This window comes from Numenius arquata, chromosome 6 (genome assembly GCF_964106895.1).
Source record: "Numenius arquata chromosome 6, bNumArq3.hap1.1, whole genome shotgun sequence".
In the NCBI taxonomy this organism is placed as follows: Eukaryota; Metazoa; Chordata; class Aves; order Charadriiformes; family Scolopacidae; genus Numenius; species Numenius arquata.
The window spans coordinates 67,949,289-67,963,196 of record NC_133581.1 but is presented as its reverse complement, the minus strand read 5'-3'; the positions used below and the strand labels follow the sequence as shown (position 1 = coordinate 67,963,196).

The 13,908-nt window shown below is 51.2% G+C and overlaps 2 protein-coding genes across 2 annotated transcripts; one reads left to right on the top strand and one right to left on the bottom strand.

The window, feature by feature from the left end:
- Positions 1–711: 711 nt before the first annotated feature.
- On the bottom strand, positions 712–1,649 carry RPS29 (ribosomal protein S29). Its single transcript, XM_074149189.1, has 3 exons — positions 1,520–1,649; positions 1,296–1,395; positions 712–821 (listed from the first exon to the last, which is right to left on the bottom strand). Exons 1-3 carry the CDS (start codon positions 1,579–1,581, stop codon positions 813–815), a joined length of 171 nt encoding a protein of 56 aa, XP_074005290.1. The 5' UTR covers positions 1,582–1,649; the 3' UTR covers positions 712–812.
- A 2,370-nt stretch (positions 1,650–4,019) lies between these two features.
- Positions 4,020–12,286, top strand: LRR1 (leucine rich repeat protein 1). Its single transcript, XM_074149188.1, has 4 exons — positions 4,020–4,248; positions 4,350–4,448; positions 7,871–8,598; positions 11,297–12,286. The coding sequence occupies exons 1-4, from the start codon at positions 4,069–4,071 to the stop codon at positions 11,547–11,549; spliced, it is 1,260 nt and encodes a 419-aa protein (XP_074005289.1). The 5' UTR covers positions 4,020–4,068; the 3' UTR covers positions 11,550–12,286.
- The last annotated feature ends 1,622 nt before the right edge of the window (positions 12,287–13,908 follow it).

The window sequence follows — 13,908 nt, the reverse complement described above, 5'->3', positions numbered from 1 at the left end:
GCTCACCTTTACACTGCAGTTTCCAGCTGGGAGCCAGGGATTTAACCACTTCTCATTCAGTGACAGGCCCAACCGCATCCTCCAAGGCTGACCAGCACCAGCCAGAGCCCCCCGGGGACCCCAAACCCCCATCCCCACGCGCCACGCAGGGCTGCCTTTGGCCGCAGCAGCCAGAGGAGCTGCTTGTCGCTAGTGGTGGGTTCAGTTCCCTTGCAATGAAGCCACGGTGGCAGCTCTTGGAATGAAACCAACACATTTCCTGCCCAATCACAGAACGGTTTGGGTGGGAAAGGAGATTTAAAGCCCATCTAGTCCCACCTCCCCTGCCACAAGCAGGGATCTCTTCAACCACATCAGGTTGCTCAGAGCCCCATCCAACCGGGCCTGGAATGTTCCCAGGGATGAGCCATCTCCCACCTCTCTGGGCAACCTGGGCCAGGGTCTCACCACCCTCAATTAAAACACTTCTTCCTTATACCTAGTCTGAATCCACCCTCTTTTAGTTTAATATCATCTTCATTTTCTGGCCAACATACCTGTAGAGATAAGATTTGAGGTACAGCTCTGCACCACACACATGCTGTAACATCCCCATTTTCTACGTCATGCTGTCCCCAGGCAGCACCCACCCCTCTGAAAGGACCACTGCGAGGGGGTGGAAGCCCCACAGCCATTAGAACTTCTACAAAAGGCAAACGCACACACGTGAGTCGGGCAGGGAGATTATTTATTGAGCATGGCTGTGCCGAGATACCGTTGATGTGTCAGGGAAGCCCTGGGAGCTTCTGGCGACAGCCTCACCCTCCCAGCACTCAGTCCAGCTGCAAGAGAGGGAGAAAGGCGAGATATATCAGCAGGAAACGGCACACCCGCCCCGCCCGCAAGGCCCCGGCCCTCCCAGAATCATCATGGTTGGAAAGGACCCCTGAGATCACCGAGTCCAACCATAGACATACAAAAAACCCCTACAATCTTGGGCACTAGAGCGTGCCCTGAAGTGCCACGTCTACATGTTTCTTAAATACCTCCCGGGATGATGACTCCACCACCTCCCTGGGCAGGCTGTTCCAGTACTTGACCACTCTTTCAGTGAAGTAATTCTTCCTAATATCTAACCTAAATCTCTCCTGCCACAACTTCAGACCGTTTCCTCTGGTCCTGTCATTATTCCCTTGGGAGAAGAGGCCAACACCCACCTCTCTACAACCTCCTTTCAGGTAGTTGTAGAGGGCAATGAGGTCTCCCCTCAGCCTCCTGTTCTCCAAACTGAACATGCCCAGTTCCCTCAGCCTCACCTTGATGAAGCCGATATCCTTGGCGTACTGGCGGAAGCACTGCCGGCACATGTTCAGGCCGTACTTGCGGATGAGGCCGTGGCGGTTGGAGCACACGCGGCTGTGAGGGGAGAAAGAGAGCGGAAGGCCTGTCAGGGCGGATAATGGCGACGCGGGGCGGAGGGGAGAGGAGGGATGGAGCGAACCCAGCGGGCAACAGGACGGCCCCGGAGGCGCGTACTGACCAGGAACGGGAGCCCTGGCCGAACTTCCTAGGGTGACTCCAGTAGAGCTGCTGGTGGCCCATGCTGCCTGCTTGCGCGCCGAGCTAGGAGAGGAAGATGGCGGCCGGCGCATGCGCTCATCAACCCCTGTGCCTCCCCTCCCGCCCTGCACCGCGGCCCCTCGGCCCCGCCCCCCCTTCCTTCGCGGCCGTGACGTCAGCGGCGGGAGGGGAGTAGAGGCGGCGGCGCGAGGGGGGTGAGCGCCGGGCGCGGTGGCGCGCGCCTGTAGTCCCAGCTACTCGGGAGGCTGAGCCCGCCGGATCGCTTGAGCCCAGGAGTTCTGGGCTGCAGTGCGCTATGCCGAGCGGGCGTCCGCGCTAAGGCCGGCATCAATATGGTGAGCCCCGGGGAGCCGGGGCACACCAGGTTGACTAAGGAGGGGTGAACCGGCCCAGGTCGGAGACGGAGCAGGTCAAAGCTCCCGTGCCGGTCAGTAGCGGGATCGCGCCTGTGAATAGCCACTGTAGCGTAGCCTGGGCAACACAGAGAGACGCGGGCTCCTTTTGGGCCCCGCCGCCGCGCAACCCCCTCCCGCCACTCTACCTTCCCGCCTTTTTCGCTGCCCGGCGGCCCCCGCCCCGCCCGCGCGCTACCGCCTCCTGCCGGCCGGGCAGTGCGCGCGCTCCTACACGCACCCCCCCCTCGCAGCGCCCCCTGCCGGCCTGAACCCCACACTCTGAGGAGACGCCGCCGGCGGGCAGCCCCGTCTGCTGTCCCGCTCGGAGCCACACGGGAACAACTGCCTTCTTCACGTAATTTTTACTTTTCGGTAATGTCTCTTCTAATCCTTGGGATTATCCTGCATTTTTACAAGACTCCAGTGGCTGAATTCATTAAAATATTGACTTTATCGCCAGCTCTGGGGTGCGCGTTTCAGGGTCTCAGCGTTCTCCGCTCCCCGGGTGCAGGGATGAGGAGCAAGCCCCGGGCACTTGACCCAAGTTCTTTAGTGTTATTGTTAATTATCTAGTCTTATTCTATTAAATCTATTTACACTTCAACCCCCAGGTTTCCTTGTTTTTTCCCCAATTCCCAGACCCGGGAGGGAAGGGGTCATTGGGTGATAACAATAATTGTCTAAACAACAATAAATTGTTGTGGCTTCATCAAACCGTAACACCGTCCCCCACCCTGTCCCCTCAGCGAGAGTCCCGGTCTGTGCTCACACAGGGCTGGCTTCCCCCAGCTCCCAACAGCTTCCCCCAGCCAGGAATTTGGTTAAATTCAGGGGTACTATGCCAATTTCTAAGTGGTAAATCACCCAAATGGCAACTGCACGTAAAAACATGGCTTTTCCCCAGGCTCAGTTTCCGAACGACCGCAACTCTCGTTTCTGGTGGTTTTACACCCAAACCCACCCTTCAGCCGAACCATCCCCACCACGCCGGGGACAGGCAGCCACCCCTGAGGGGACACTGTCACTCGCAGCGGTTTCTACTGTCACTGCGCTGGGCAGAACATCAGAGGGAGAGCTGGTACCTTTGCAAATGAACAGACAGAAAGATTTATCGTAAAACTTGTATTCCCCCATTACACACCGCAATTGTAGAAACTGCCCCAAAGATTTGCCTGTGGTACTGGACCTGCGGCAGAGCCACTCGCCCCAGTAAGTGGCCATGTCCCAGGGGCCATCCGGGACCAGCGAGTCCACAGGGATGCTCCCTCGTGTCCCTTCACACCCACCATCCCCTCAGCTCCTTCGTGGCCCGGTCACACCAACCATCCCCTCAGCTCCTCCATGTCACCTCACACCCGCCATCTCCTCAGCTCCTCCATGTCACCTCACACCCACCATCTCCTCAGCTCCTCCATGTCACCTCACATCCGCCATCTCCTCAGCTCCTTCATGGCCGCTCAGCTCCTACACGGCCCCTCACACCCGCCATCCCCTCAGCTACCCCATGGCGCCTCACACCCACTGTCCCATTAGCTCCTCCACGGCTGCTCAGCTCCTCCATGTCCCCTCACACCTGCCATCCCCCCAACTCCTCCACGTCCCCTCACATCCCCCGTCCCCTCGACTCCTCCATGGCCCCTCAACACCCTCCATCCCCTCAGCTGCCCCGTGTACCCTCACACCCCCTGTCCCTTCAACTCCCCCGCGTCTCCTCACATCTCCAGTCCCCTCAGCTCCTCTATGGTCCCTCACAAACCCCAATCCCTCAGCTCCTCCGTGACCCCTCACACCCGCGACCGCCCCTTCCCGCCCAGCCCAGCCCAGCCAACCGTCTCCTCCGGGGGACGCCTGCGCGGAGCCCGGCGCTGAGGCCCCCTCGCTCGGGCCGCCCGTTGCTGCCGGTACCGCCGCCCTCCCTTCCCGCCCTACGAGCCCTTCCACCGGCCGGACCCGCGGCCCCTGACCGGCGGCGGTCGGGAGGGCGGGGGGGGGCGGTCGGGACGGCGGCAGCCCGGCATCGCGTGGGTCGCCTGTGCGCGGGGAGAGCGGGAGGCCCCCGGGCGGCGCCGCCCGCCCTCGATCGGGCGGTTGTCCGGCGGCGGGGCGGGCGGCGATGCGGCTGCAGTGCGAGGTGGAGGTGGTCAGCCGGCTCCTGCCCACCTGCGGGCTGCGGGGCCGCGGCCGCGGTACCAGGGCCCTCCTCTCGCTCGGCCGCCCGCCCGGACGGGCTCCGGGCGGCGGGGTTTACCTCATGGTGTGCACGGCGAGGGACCGGGTCGGTGCTCGCTACAAGGTGGGGACCGGAACGGGGTCGGGGTGAAAGGGGGGAGAACCGGGACCGGGGTGGGTCCTCTCGTCCCGCCGCGGCCGCTGATGTCCCGCTGTGTCCCGCAGGTGCAGGAGAACATCGAGAGGTTCTTTACCCGCTTCGTGGAGGAGGGCAAGGCCACCGTGCGCCTCCGGGAGCCCGCCGTGGACGTCTGCCTCAGCAAGGTGGGTGCCGGGCCGGGAGGCCTTCTTCCCTTCCTTCTTCCCTGAGGAAACGCTGCTCCTGCTCCATTCTATGGGGCGGCGGGACAGGGCCCGGGTGGGTCCCTGGGCTTGGGGTCCGTCTGGCAAATCCACACAGCGATTAAGTCCTGTCTTAACAATCTCGTTTGGCCTCCTACAACTTTGGCATTAGACGTGTAAGCAAGGCGGCATGAAGGAGGTTGGCTTCGTATGTCCTCAACAGCCAGCAGCACAAAGGGAGGTATAAAGAAATCCCCTAATTTTGTGCCGGGAAGGCTGAGTTCCAACTTCTTTGGGCTGCATTCTGGTTCAGCCGCCTTCTGCTCCCTCTGGAGAAACAGAGAAGTGCATTTTTCCTGTAGTTCTTCACCTTTTACTTAGGCAGCAACAAGTCTTTTCATCTCTCTGATGCAGCCTCTTGCTCTTTGGCCATGAGTTCCATCAAACAGGTCATTGCGTACAGTCTTTCTGACTAAAAACCAGGAAATGCTCATGCTTTAGTGGATAAGCAGGGCACACGCTGTGGTTTTTAGAGCTGGAGACACGGGATGTGGAGCAGCAGTACAGGCACCATCTTGCCTTCACGCTTAGTTGATAGTAGGACTCGCCACTGTATTTATTCACAGTTCATAAGGTATTTGGAAGCTGTTAAAATGTTAAAATCACACCTTAACAGTCAGTTTTTACGTTGTTAGTTTCTCTTCTCTGCCTGTTCCAGTAATCTTCTGTAGCCTTGTGGAAAAGGAAAGCAGGACAGCTCTTCTAAAACCTTAGAGTTAGGATGTGTTAGTAAAAGCAAATAATGCTGATATTTTTGGAAAATCACTTTGGCTTTCTGTTGTGACTGTGATTCTTTGGCCCAAAGGAGGTCCTTTAGTAATTTTGGTGATGTCAGACTGAGCAGCTGTAATCGAGAGCGGTGAAGTTTCCTCCTTCAGGAGCAGAATGTTTTCTCAAAGGGCCCATCTGAGGAGAAATGCAGGGGGGGTGTTTAAACTGCAGCTGCAACAGGCACCCACAACAGTCTTTCCAGAGTGCAGTGGAGCTCAAGACAGGCTGCGAGGTCTGCTTGAGAAACGAGGTGAATTAATCTGTACTCAGGACAGTCACGTACTGAAAAGAAAACAAACATGAGCCAGCAAGAAAGAAAAAGCTATTATTTTATTGGGAATAAGGCCAATAACTGAATATAAGCCTGAATATAGTTGTGGTAGCCTAAGATTTTGGAGACTGTGGCTCAGGAAATACCTTCTTTGTGCAAGAGGGAAGACTATGGTGGTAAGGGAAGCAGCCTTAATTTGATGAAGAGAGCACTTTGCCTTACAGGGTTAAATAGAAAAGGAACAGTGTGTGTCTAAATCAAATTAAATTGTTTTTCTTGTCAGAAGCAAATGTGTTCTGTGTTGTGCAAAAAAAAGAAAACTCATGCGTGTTGCGTTAGATCTGGAGTAACTTCTTATTCTGCATCCTTTACTCTGAGCATTTCTGCTGAAGTGTGAGAAGTCAAAAAGTTTATCTTGGAGCAAAGGTACAAAAGCAGCCTGTTGTGATAATATATATTCCTCTTAAATGCTCCAAATCCAGAAACCCCATTTAAGATTATTGATAGTTTTTCCATCGTGTTCCTGCTAGTCTTTGATAATTTCATTACAGAAAGGCTTTTTAACTCCCAAAAGCTTTGTGGAAAAGAGATTTCCAGGTGCGTCTGTGCTGATTGCGTGCAGCTCCCGTGCAAAACCCCACTCTTTGTACTCTGCCAGGCACTGCCATTTGCTGCATTCAGCCACATCAGAAAATAAGTTGAGAAACGTCCATCTGGAGCATTCAGCCCTGGAGCAAAAATAATAAAATCACTGTGGTTTGTTGTTTTGGTTTTTTTTTTCCTTCAGCAAGCCCGTGCCTGCTGCATTGCTGAAATCCATGTAATCTCCAATTGCCTTGTCATCATTCATTTAGTTCTGAAACCAGGGACTTGTAAGGCGTTAACGCGTATTAACCTCTCTTCCTGACACCTTTTTTGTGGTTGAGACTTCAGACTTGTGGCAGAAAATTCTGGCCTGAGCGCTTCCAACTGATTCTTTGCCTTTTTCTTCTTAGCTGTATCTTAGTATTTTTCTCAAGATCTTCAAGGTTTACAGGTACTACATTACCTTTACGAAAGTATTGTGGAGGAAACAATGTGTCTCAAGGATTCAAAACATGAAGTATTCTTATTTTTCAAGTCATGTGAACAATGTAAACTTATTTTTAACATCCTGGATCTTTTGGCTACAAGAAAGGGGTGTCTCTTGCGTCTCATGCTTTGAGATGAAAGAAATACTTCCTGTAACTGAATTCTAATGTATAGTTAGTTATTTTACTTGGTCTTTACAGATCTGGAGGACTTTTTCTCCTTACTTCCAAATTAAGTTAGCTAATTATTACCCTTGGAAACATGACAAATCTGCCTGTAGTTAGGGGGAGACCCATAGCTAGATGTTTTGAGATAGATTGTTTGAGATAATGAGCACTTGGTGGCCTTGGATAAGAAAGGTCTTTGATGTTCAACTTGCTCATCTCTGGATAAGAGAACAGATATAGATGGGATGATTAGGGAGAGTCGTTAGTTTAGCACCACAGTCAAATATCTTTGACCTTTATTGCCTTTATATCACATTAGCATCCAGAAGCTTCCAGGATCTTTGCTCTGTTGTGCTGGGTGCTTGTAGCATATTATTTAAGCTAGTTCTGGACGCTCTAGAATTTGGTATAAACACACACATTTAGGAGCAAAGTTATCGTTCAGGTGCAGAAATGGGTGTCACTGAGGCTTGGGCAAGTTACAGCTGGGAACAGAGTGCAAACCTCTCCACTCTGAGCCATCCCAAAACTCCCAAGTTTGTTCTTTCTTGCAATGAGAGATGAGCTTTCCTTGTACGGACACATTGTGCTTTTTAGTTTAGAATTCACTTTATGGCTTCGTGCCTGTCAGCTGCACCGCAGCTTGAGTAGAGCTCACCTGCTAGAAAATTCAGAAGAGAAATATTTGGTTGCCCTCTTATTCATAAAAGTTGATTGTATCAGTACAAAAAATACAGGTCATCTGATACTCCATTAATTTCACGCTCGGTCCTTACTGCCATTGTATTACATCCCACCTAAAGCAAAATTGTTCAGTCATTTGCAGGACTGCAAATAATTATCCTCTTGTTTGATGCTGCACAACTAAAAAGAGCTGTGTGGGACCAGAAGCACTTACTTAACCTGCCTGGAAGCTTTCCACCTTCCTTCGTGTTTAAATTTACCCTCGGTTTCCATCCTTTTCCTTCCCAGCAACTACATGTACAAAATAGTCCAGAAATCATTAGTACAAATGAGTGTAAGAATAATGAACTTTTAATTCCACGTTTTGTGTTTTCCTGTAGGCAAATGCCAGCAATTTAAAGACTTTCCTCTCAGCCGTGAGACTGGCTCACCAAGGGACGGACGCCGGAGCTCTCCCCCTCTCAGCTTTGGTACCAGCAAAGACGTCAGAAGTTGAAAAACCCAAGGCAAAAATGATCATAACTTCAAGAAGGGACTATCCTCTCACCAAAAACTTCCCGTATTCCCTCGAACATCTCCAAGCCTCCTACTGCAAACTTGCTCGCATCGACACGCGTGTACTTTGCCTGAAGAAACTCCGAAAACTAGACCTAAGTCACAATCACATCAAGCAGCTGCCAGCGACTATCGGTGACCTGGTCTGTCTTCAGGAGCTCAATCTGCACGACAATCACCTGGAGTCCTTCAGTGGGGCTCTGTGCAACTCCACCCTTCAGAAATCTCTTCAGTTCCTGGACCTCAGCCAAAACAAAATCAAAGCACTTCCCATTCAGTTTTGCCAGCTGCGAGAACTCGTTAATTTAAAGCTCGATGACAATGAGTTGATTAGGTTGCCATTCAAGATCGGCCAGTTAGACCATCTGCGCTTTCTGTCAGCGGCTCGAAACAAACTTCCCTTCTTGCCCAGTGATTTTAGGAAACTCTGTCTCGAGAACTTGGATCTCTTTGGAAATCCTTTTGAGCAGCCTAATCCGCTTGTTCCCAACATCCAACTGAAAATACCATTGACTTTATTGGAGTGTGCAGCAAGAGCAACCATAAATTCCAGGTAAGAGCAGCGCCATGGGTAGACGTTGCACCTACTCCCTTTCAAACCTGTCGAGTCTAAAATTTCCTGAATTGAGTTTTTTTATTCCTGTCAGTGGCGATTGCTCTTCACCTATTAAAAATCATGAGGTTGAAGTTGCTTTGAGTTCCACTTGTACAGTCATCCCTTTGTTACACAGGGTAATGCAGTAAATTGATGACTTGGAAGCGTTTAGAGAAAGGTGTAAGTCGAAATGTTTTTAGGCACAGAACGGGGGCACGGTAACAGAATACTCTTGCCCAGCCATGGGAAAAGAGAATCGGTTCTAGAACCCTGAACCAGTTCTGGCGTTTTGTGTTGAGGAGCTCACGTTACAGTGGGTTTTGTGGCACGGATCCTATTTTGTGTTGGGCTCTAGCTTGGAGATTGCTTTCAGACCTGGTTGCCCTTCATCCTGTGCTCACATTAAAGTACGTTAAAGCTGTTTATTGCCTGTCGCTGTCCCTTCCCGTATGAGAATGGTGTGTTGGCCACACGGCTCCTGGTTACAGACACGCATCGATCTGCCTCTACTCAAGGTGGGACCTTACACAAGCCAAGCAGTGTTAGAAAGGAGCCATGAGGTGGCTTCTCGGAGGGTGAATGTCACCCTGGAGTTGGCATTACCCACTGTGGGCTTCTCCCTACCTTCGTTTTTCCTTCAGCTGTCCATTTCCTTTGCTGTTGGAGTGAGGGTTTTCCATCTTAGGTGGAGAAACCCAGTTCTGAGGTAATTTTAAAATTGTTATTTCGCCAAGTAAACATCATCCTTTCCAGGTTGCTCTTTGTTATCCATTTTCTCCCCTTTCTCCACGCCACTGACACAGCTTTGCCTGCATCCTGCTGCCCCTGAGCCTTCCAGCCCCAGCTCCTGCTATTCCCACCCCGTTTTGGGTGAAAAGGGAGCAAGAAGATGGAAAAAGAGTCACAGAAAGGGAGTGAGAGACAGACTGGAGATGTTCCTGATCAACCTTCTGTGCCCGTTCCTGCCCTGGGGGTGGGGAGCGCCCCATAAACCTGGGTTAATTGCCAGGAAGCCTGTGCTAAAGGTGTCCACAGGCACGCGGGGCACGCCCCGGGAAGGGGCTGAGCGGCCAAATGTCCTGCTGCAAAACTTACCCACTCCTGACCTCGCTGATTTTATTACAGTAATTAAACTCCACCTGTCTCCCAACTTTATAGAAATCGCCATGGTTTCGATATAACTATTATTAGGGGGTTTTTTTGGTGGGTTTTTGTTTTTTTTTTTTCTTCTTCTAGAGAATATAATCCCTCAACACTGGTCAGAGTTTGGTGCTCAGTTACCGGGGTACCTAAGGATACCTAGTGATTACCCAGCCCTTGGCCCCTGTGGAGCAGGTGCTAAGAAAATCCCACCACACAGAACAAAAAAGGCTGCAGGAGCCTTGGTGAGACAAGGGGCGATGGGAACGGTCCCCGTGTCCACGGGCCTGTGATTATTAGGAGACAGCATTGGTCAGAGTCCTCCTGGTTATCTTAAATGAGAAATAAATTTTTAAAAAAAAAGTCTTTAACAGGTGGGCAACAGACATTCTGTCTGCCGTTGGCTGGATGTGAGAATTACCAAAGAATGGGAAACAGGAGTGATGATGGGCTGTAAAAACCTCGAGAAAGGAAGAAAACAGGAGGAGGGGAGATGCAAAAGCGAATGTTTGGAAATCGGTTTTCATCGTGCCCTTCTGGGCAAGTACCGGGGCTGTGATGGTGCTTTTCCTGACCGGAAAAAAGGATGTCCTGAAATTGAGGTGGTGAGAGAAAAAAAAAAAAAAAAACAAAACAACCTACAGGAATCTTAGCGATGTGGGTGATGGTACGTGGGAAGAATTGTGAATATGTAGGTGTAGTCGGGATGTGAGTCAGTGAGATCTGGGCTGCGAGTCTCGAGTGGCAGCTGCCACCGGCGATACCCACGCTCTGAAGTTAACGCGACAAAGTAGAATTGTCTAGGTTGGAAGGGACCTTTAAGATCATCTGGTCCAAAGTACTTCAGGGAAACTCTTGATTTCGTACCCCAAACACAGTGCTGCTCTGCTGCAGATTGAAAAAGAAGCAATTCTTGTTCCTGTCTCTGGATGTCATCGTTGACACGATGGACAAAAAGAGCGGTGTATTAAGAGAACCTTAATTTATTGCCTGCCATGTAGTGCTACTTTAAAAAGGCTCATTGCATTTCCTGTTTCCTCTGGATACGGTGTTTTTACACTGCTACCACTTCTTCCTGTTAGAGAGCGAGGAGTCAATTGTGGGTGCGTTGTCAGGCCAGGATGAAATACAGTGATCTTGCTGGCTAACGCGAGGGAAGGGCAGGTATGCGCCCAGTCCTCTCATTATCCTTAATCTTCTTTTTAATTCTCATTCTCTGTCGCTGCAGCCCAGGCTGTTACAGTTTGTGTGAACTCCCCCGTTCCTGTCGCAGTGTCTTCTGGAGTTCAGGCCCGTGATGCTTAGGGGTCAGTAAGGTGGTTGCATGTTTTCAGCGACTGTCTTGGAGAGTTGCATTTAATTCCTAACCAGTCCAAGTGGCAAAATTTCAAATTTGTCTTATCTATGATCTCGGAAAGGTGTTTTTTTTCCAACCGGTGCATATGGCGTGTCACCGTGTCTGAGTGACACTGGTTAATTTTGTAGTGAATTCACACTTGCTCCTCTTGTTCAACAGAATCCCTTATGGTTGCCATCTCCTTCCTTCCCACCTCTGTGAAGATCTGGAAGTGGCTAAAACGTGCCAGTGCGGGGGTGCCTGTCTGAGCAGCTTCATTCAGATCACGGTGACCATGAACCTCCATCACGTGGCTCACACCGTGGTGCTGGTGGATAACATGGGAGGTACGGAAGCGCCCATCATCTGCTACTTCTGTTCCCTAGACTGCTATTCCCAGTTCCTGGACAGGTACCTGCAGAGCAACGGGTGATCATTACCAGGAGTAAAAGCTCTGCCCCAAGTTCTGTCCGGTGACGGAGGAGCCTTGAATTGTTTTCTGGTTGTGACCCACACGTGACATTTGCCGACAGCAAACATCAGTCTTGCAGCGAGGGGACACCCTCTGCCTGATCCGGTGGCCATGACTGTTCCTCCACCACTAGACTCTCTCTTTGGTTGGAATTAAAAGCGATGCTTAGCTTGAACGAATCTTTCTTAGAATGTATTTTTGCTTTCTTTTTCCTGTTACCGGGACTTTGTTGGGAGTATTGTGACAGTTCGCTTTGTTTTGTGGCGTGAGTGGTTTCTTCTTGCTGGGAGAAGGCGGGCGAGTGTCTGTCAAACTGCTTTGCTTCCACGTGAGACTCTAAGCCCTGTTGACAGAGGACTCCGTTGGCTTTATCACCGGACTGGGCTCTTCCCAACGTGTTTACTGTAGAGCTGCTGCTGCTGCTGCTGCTGCAAGAAGTCATGGTGTGAGTGGTGCAAAGCTGCAATTCCAGGTGCTTCTTTTTCAAAAGATTCTGTTTTAGCGTTCTCACTCCACGCAGGGACCAGTGTCACTGGTTTGTTTTTTTTACCACAGCAAAAGGTTTTGGTTTTATCTCTTTGTGATACGAGAAATGTCCTTTTCTAAATATGTGACCTAAAGTTTGTTTCTTAACTCTCATTTTTTAAAGATTCTTGAATCGTTCACTGTGTCAGCTTATTAAATTTTGAAACCCTTCTTATGCGTTTTCTCTAATGAGTTTTTCATCCAGTGTGTTCCAGGGATTAGTTCCTGCCCTTTTTCCTGGTGAAGATACCAAAATACTTAAAGAGTATCCCCATGCCCTTATTTCATGTCTTGTCGGCTGCTCCGTGGCCGGGGTTAGTGAGACAGCTCGGAACAAGGGACCTCTGGAGATCATCTAGTCCAACCCCCTGCCAAAGCAGGTCGCACAGGAACGTGTCCAGGTGGGTTTTGAATGTCTCCAGAGAAGGAGACTCCACCACCTCTCTGGGCAGCCTCTTCCAGGGCTCTGCCACCCTCACAGGAAAGAAGTTCCTCCTCATGTTTAGATGGAACTTCTTATGTTCAAGTTTGTGCCCATTCCCTCTTGTCCTGTCCCTGGGCACCACTGGAAAAAGACTGGCCCCTGATATTGAGTGTCGTTAAAACTTTCTGCCAATGTCAAAATACCTTGGACTGTGACCCCTTGTACAGTATTTGCAAAACAGTAACTTTTAAGCAAATACAGGCAGATTTGGATGAATCATTTATGTTGCTCTTCAGCTGCAGAGAACTTGTGAAGGAGGAGGCCAAGTGTGGCTGTTCCCACCACGCCGGTCTCCGAAAAGCAAGCCCTGGGGAGGTTTTTAACAGTCCTGTGTTAATGCCGCTGTAAAGGCAGCCTCAAGATTAATCATCTGGAAAAATAACCTTTTAGGTGGAGTGTGTCATAGAGAGGGGGAAATGGAGTAGACAGAGAAATCAGAGCTCCTGTGGGACTCCTGAGGAATTTTGGCTGCAGATGTGTGGGTGTTGGAACCCCCCCCCCCAGGAGCCAGCTGTGCTCCGGAGGAGGAACCCCCACCTGCAGGGGCTCGGCTGTGATGTCCCGTCCAAGCCCTGCTGTGCCGGGAGACAGGGACCAGCTGGGGGCTAAAGGCCAAGGGGAGGAGGTGGGTGGCCTCTCTCGGCACGAGAGGGAGGTGGTGAACTGTGGGAAAGGGCTTTTTCTACGGGAATATCTTCCCCTGCTGCTGGCTTTTAAATCCTGTGTGTGTACATATTAACTCTGAAGCGAGTGTCACCCCCAAAACTGACCCATTTTCCCTTAATCCTCTGGAACTACAGCAGCTGGCGCAGCATGGAGGAGGGCGGTGGGGTTCTGGAGAGGTTCCTCCCCGGCCATCGCTACCTTAGTCCCAGAGCACCTTCTAGCAAGGCAGCGGCATCCCCAGCAGGTTGTGATCTCGCCGTCTCCACGCAAGTAAAACATCTGGAGGAGATTTCTAAACTCCCTGCTTTCCCAGCTTCCGAGAAAAGAGGGAGAAAAGAGGCTTATGCAGCCAAGGAGAGGGGATGGAGGGGGTCTACGATATCCCTTGGGAATCTGTTCCCTCTTCCAGGCGACTTCATTTTCTCGGTGTCTTGCGATCCCCACAGACCAGCTCTCTCCGGTGAAGTTCTCCGATGGCAGCCACATCCCAGAGGTTCTCTTTTAATGACTGCTCTTTTTTTTTTAATGCCTCGCTTGAAAACCGCCCCTTGTGCCCGGGTGACGAGGAGGAACTTGCCAAGTTACGCAAAGCCAAGGTCAAGCCGTGAAACTCGTTAAAAATGTGTCCAAAGCACGGGAGCATCG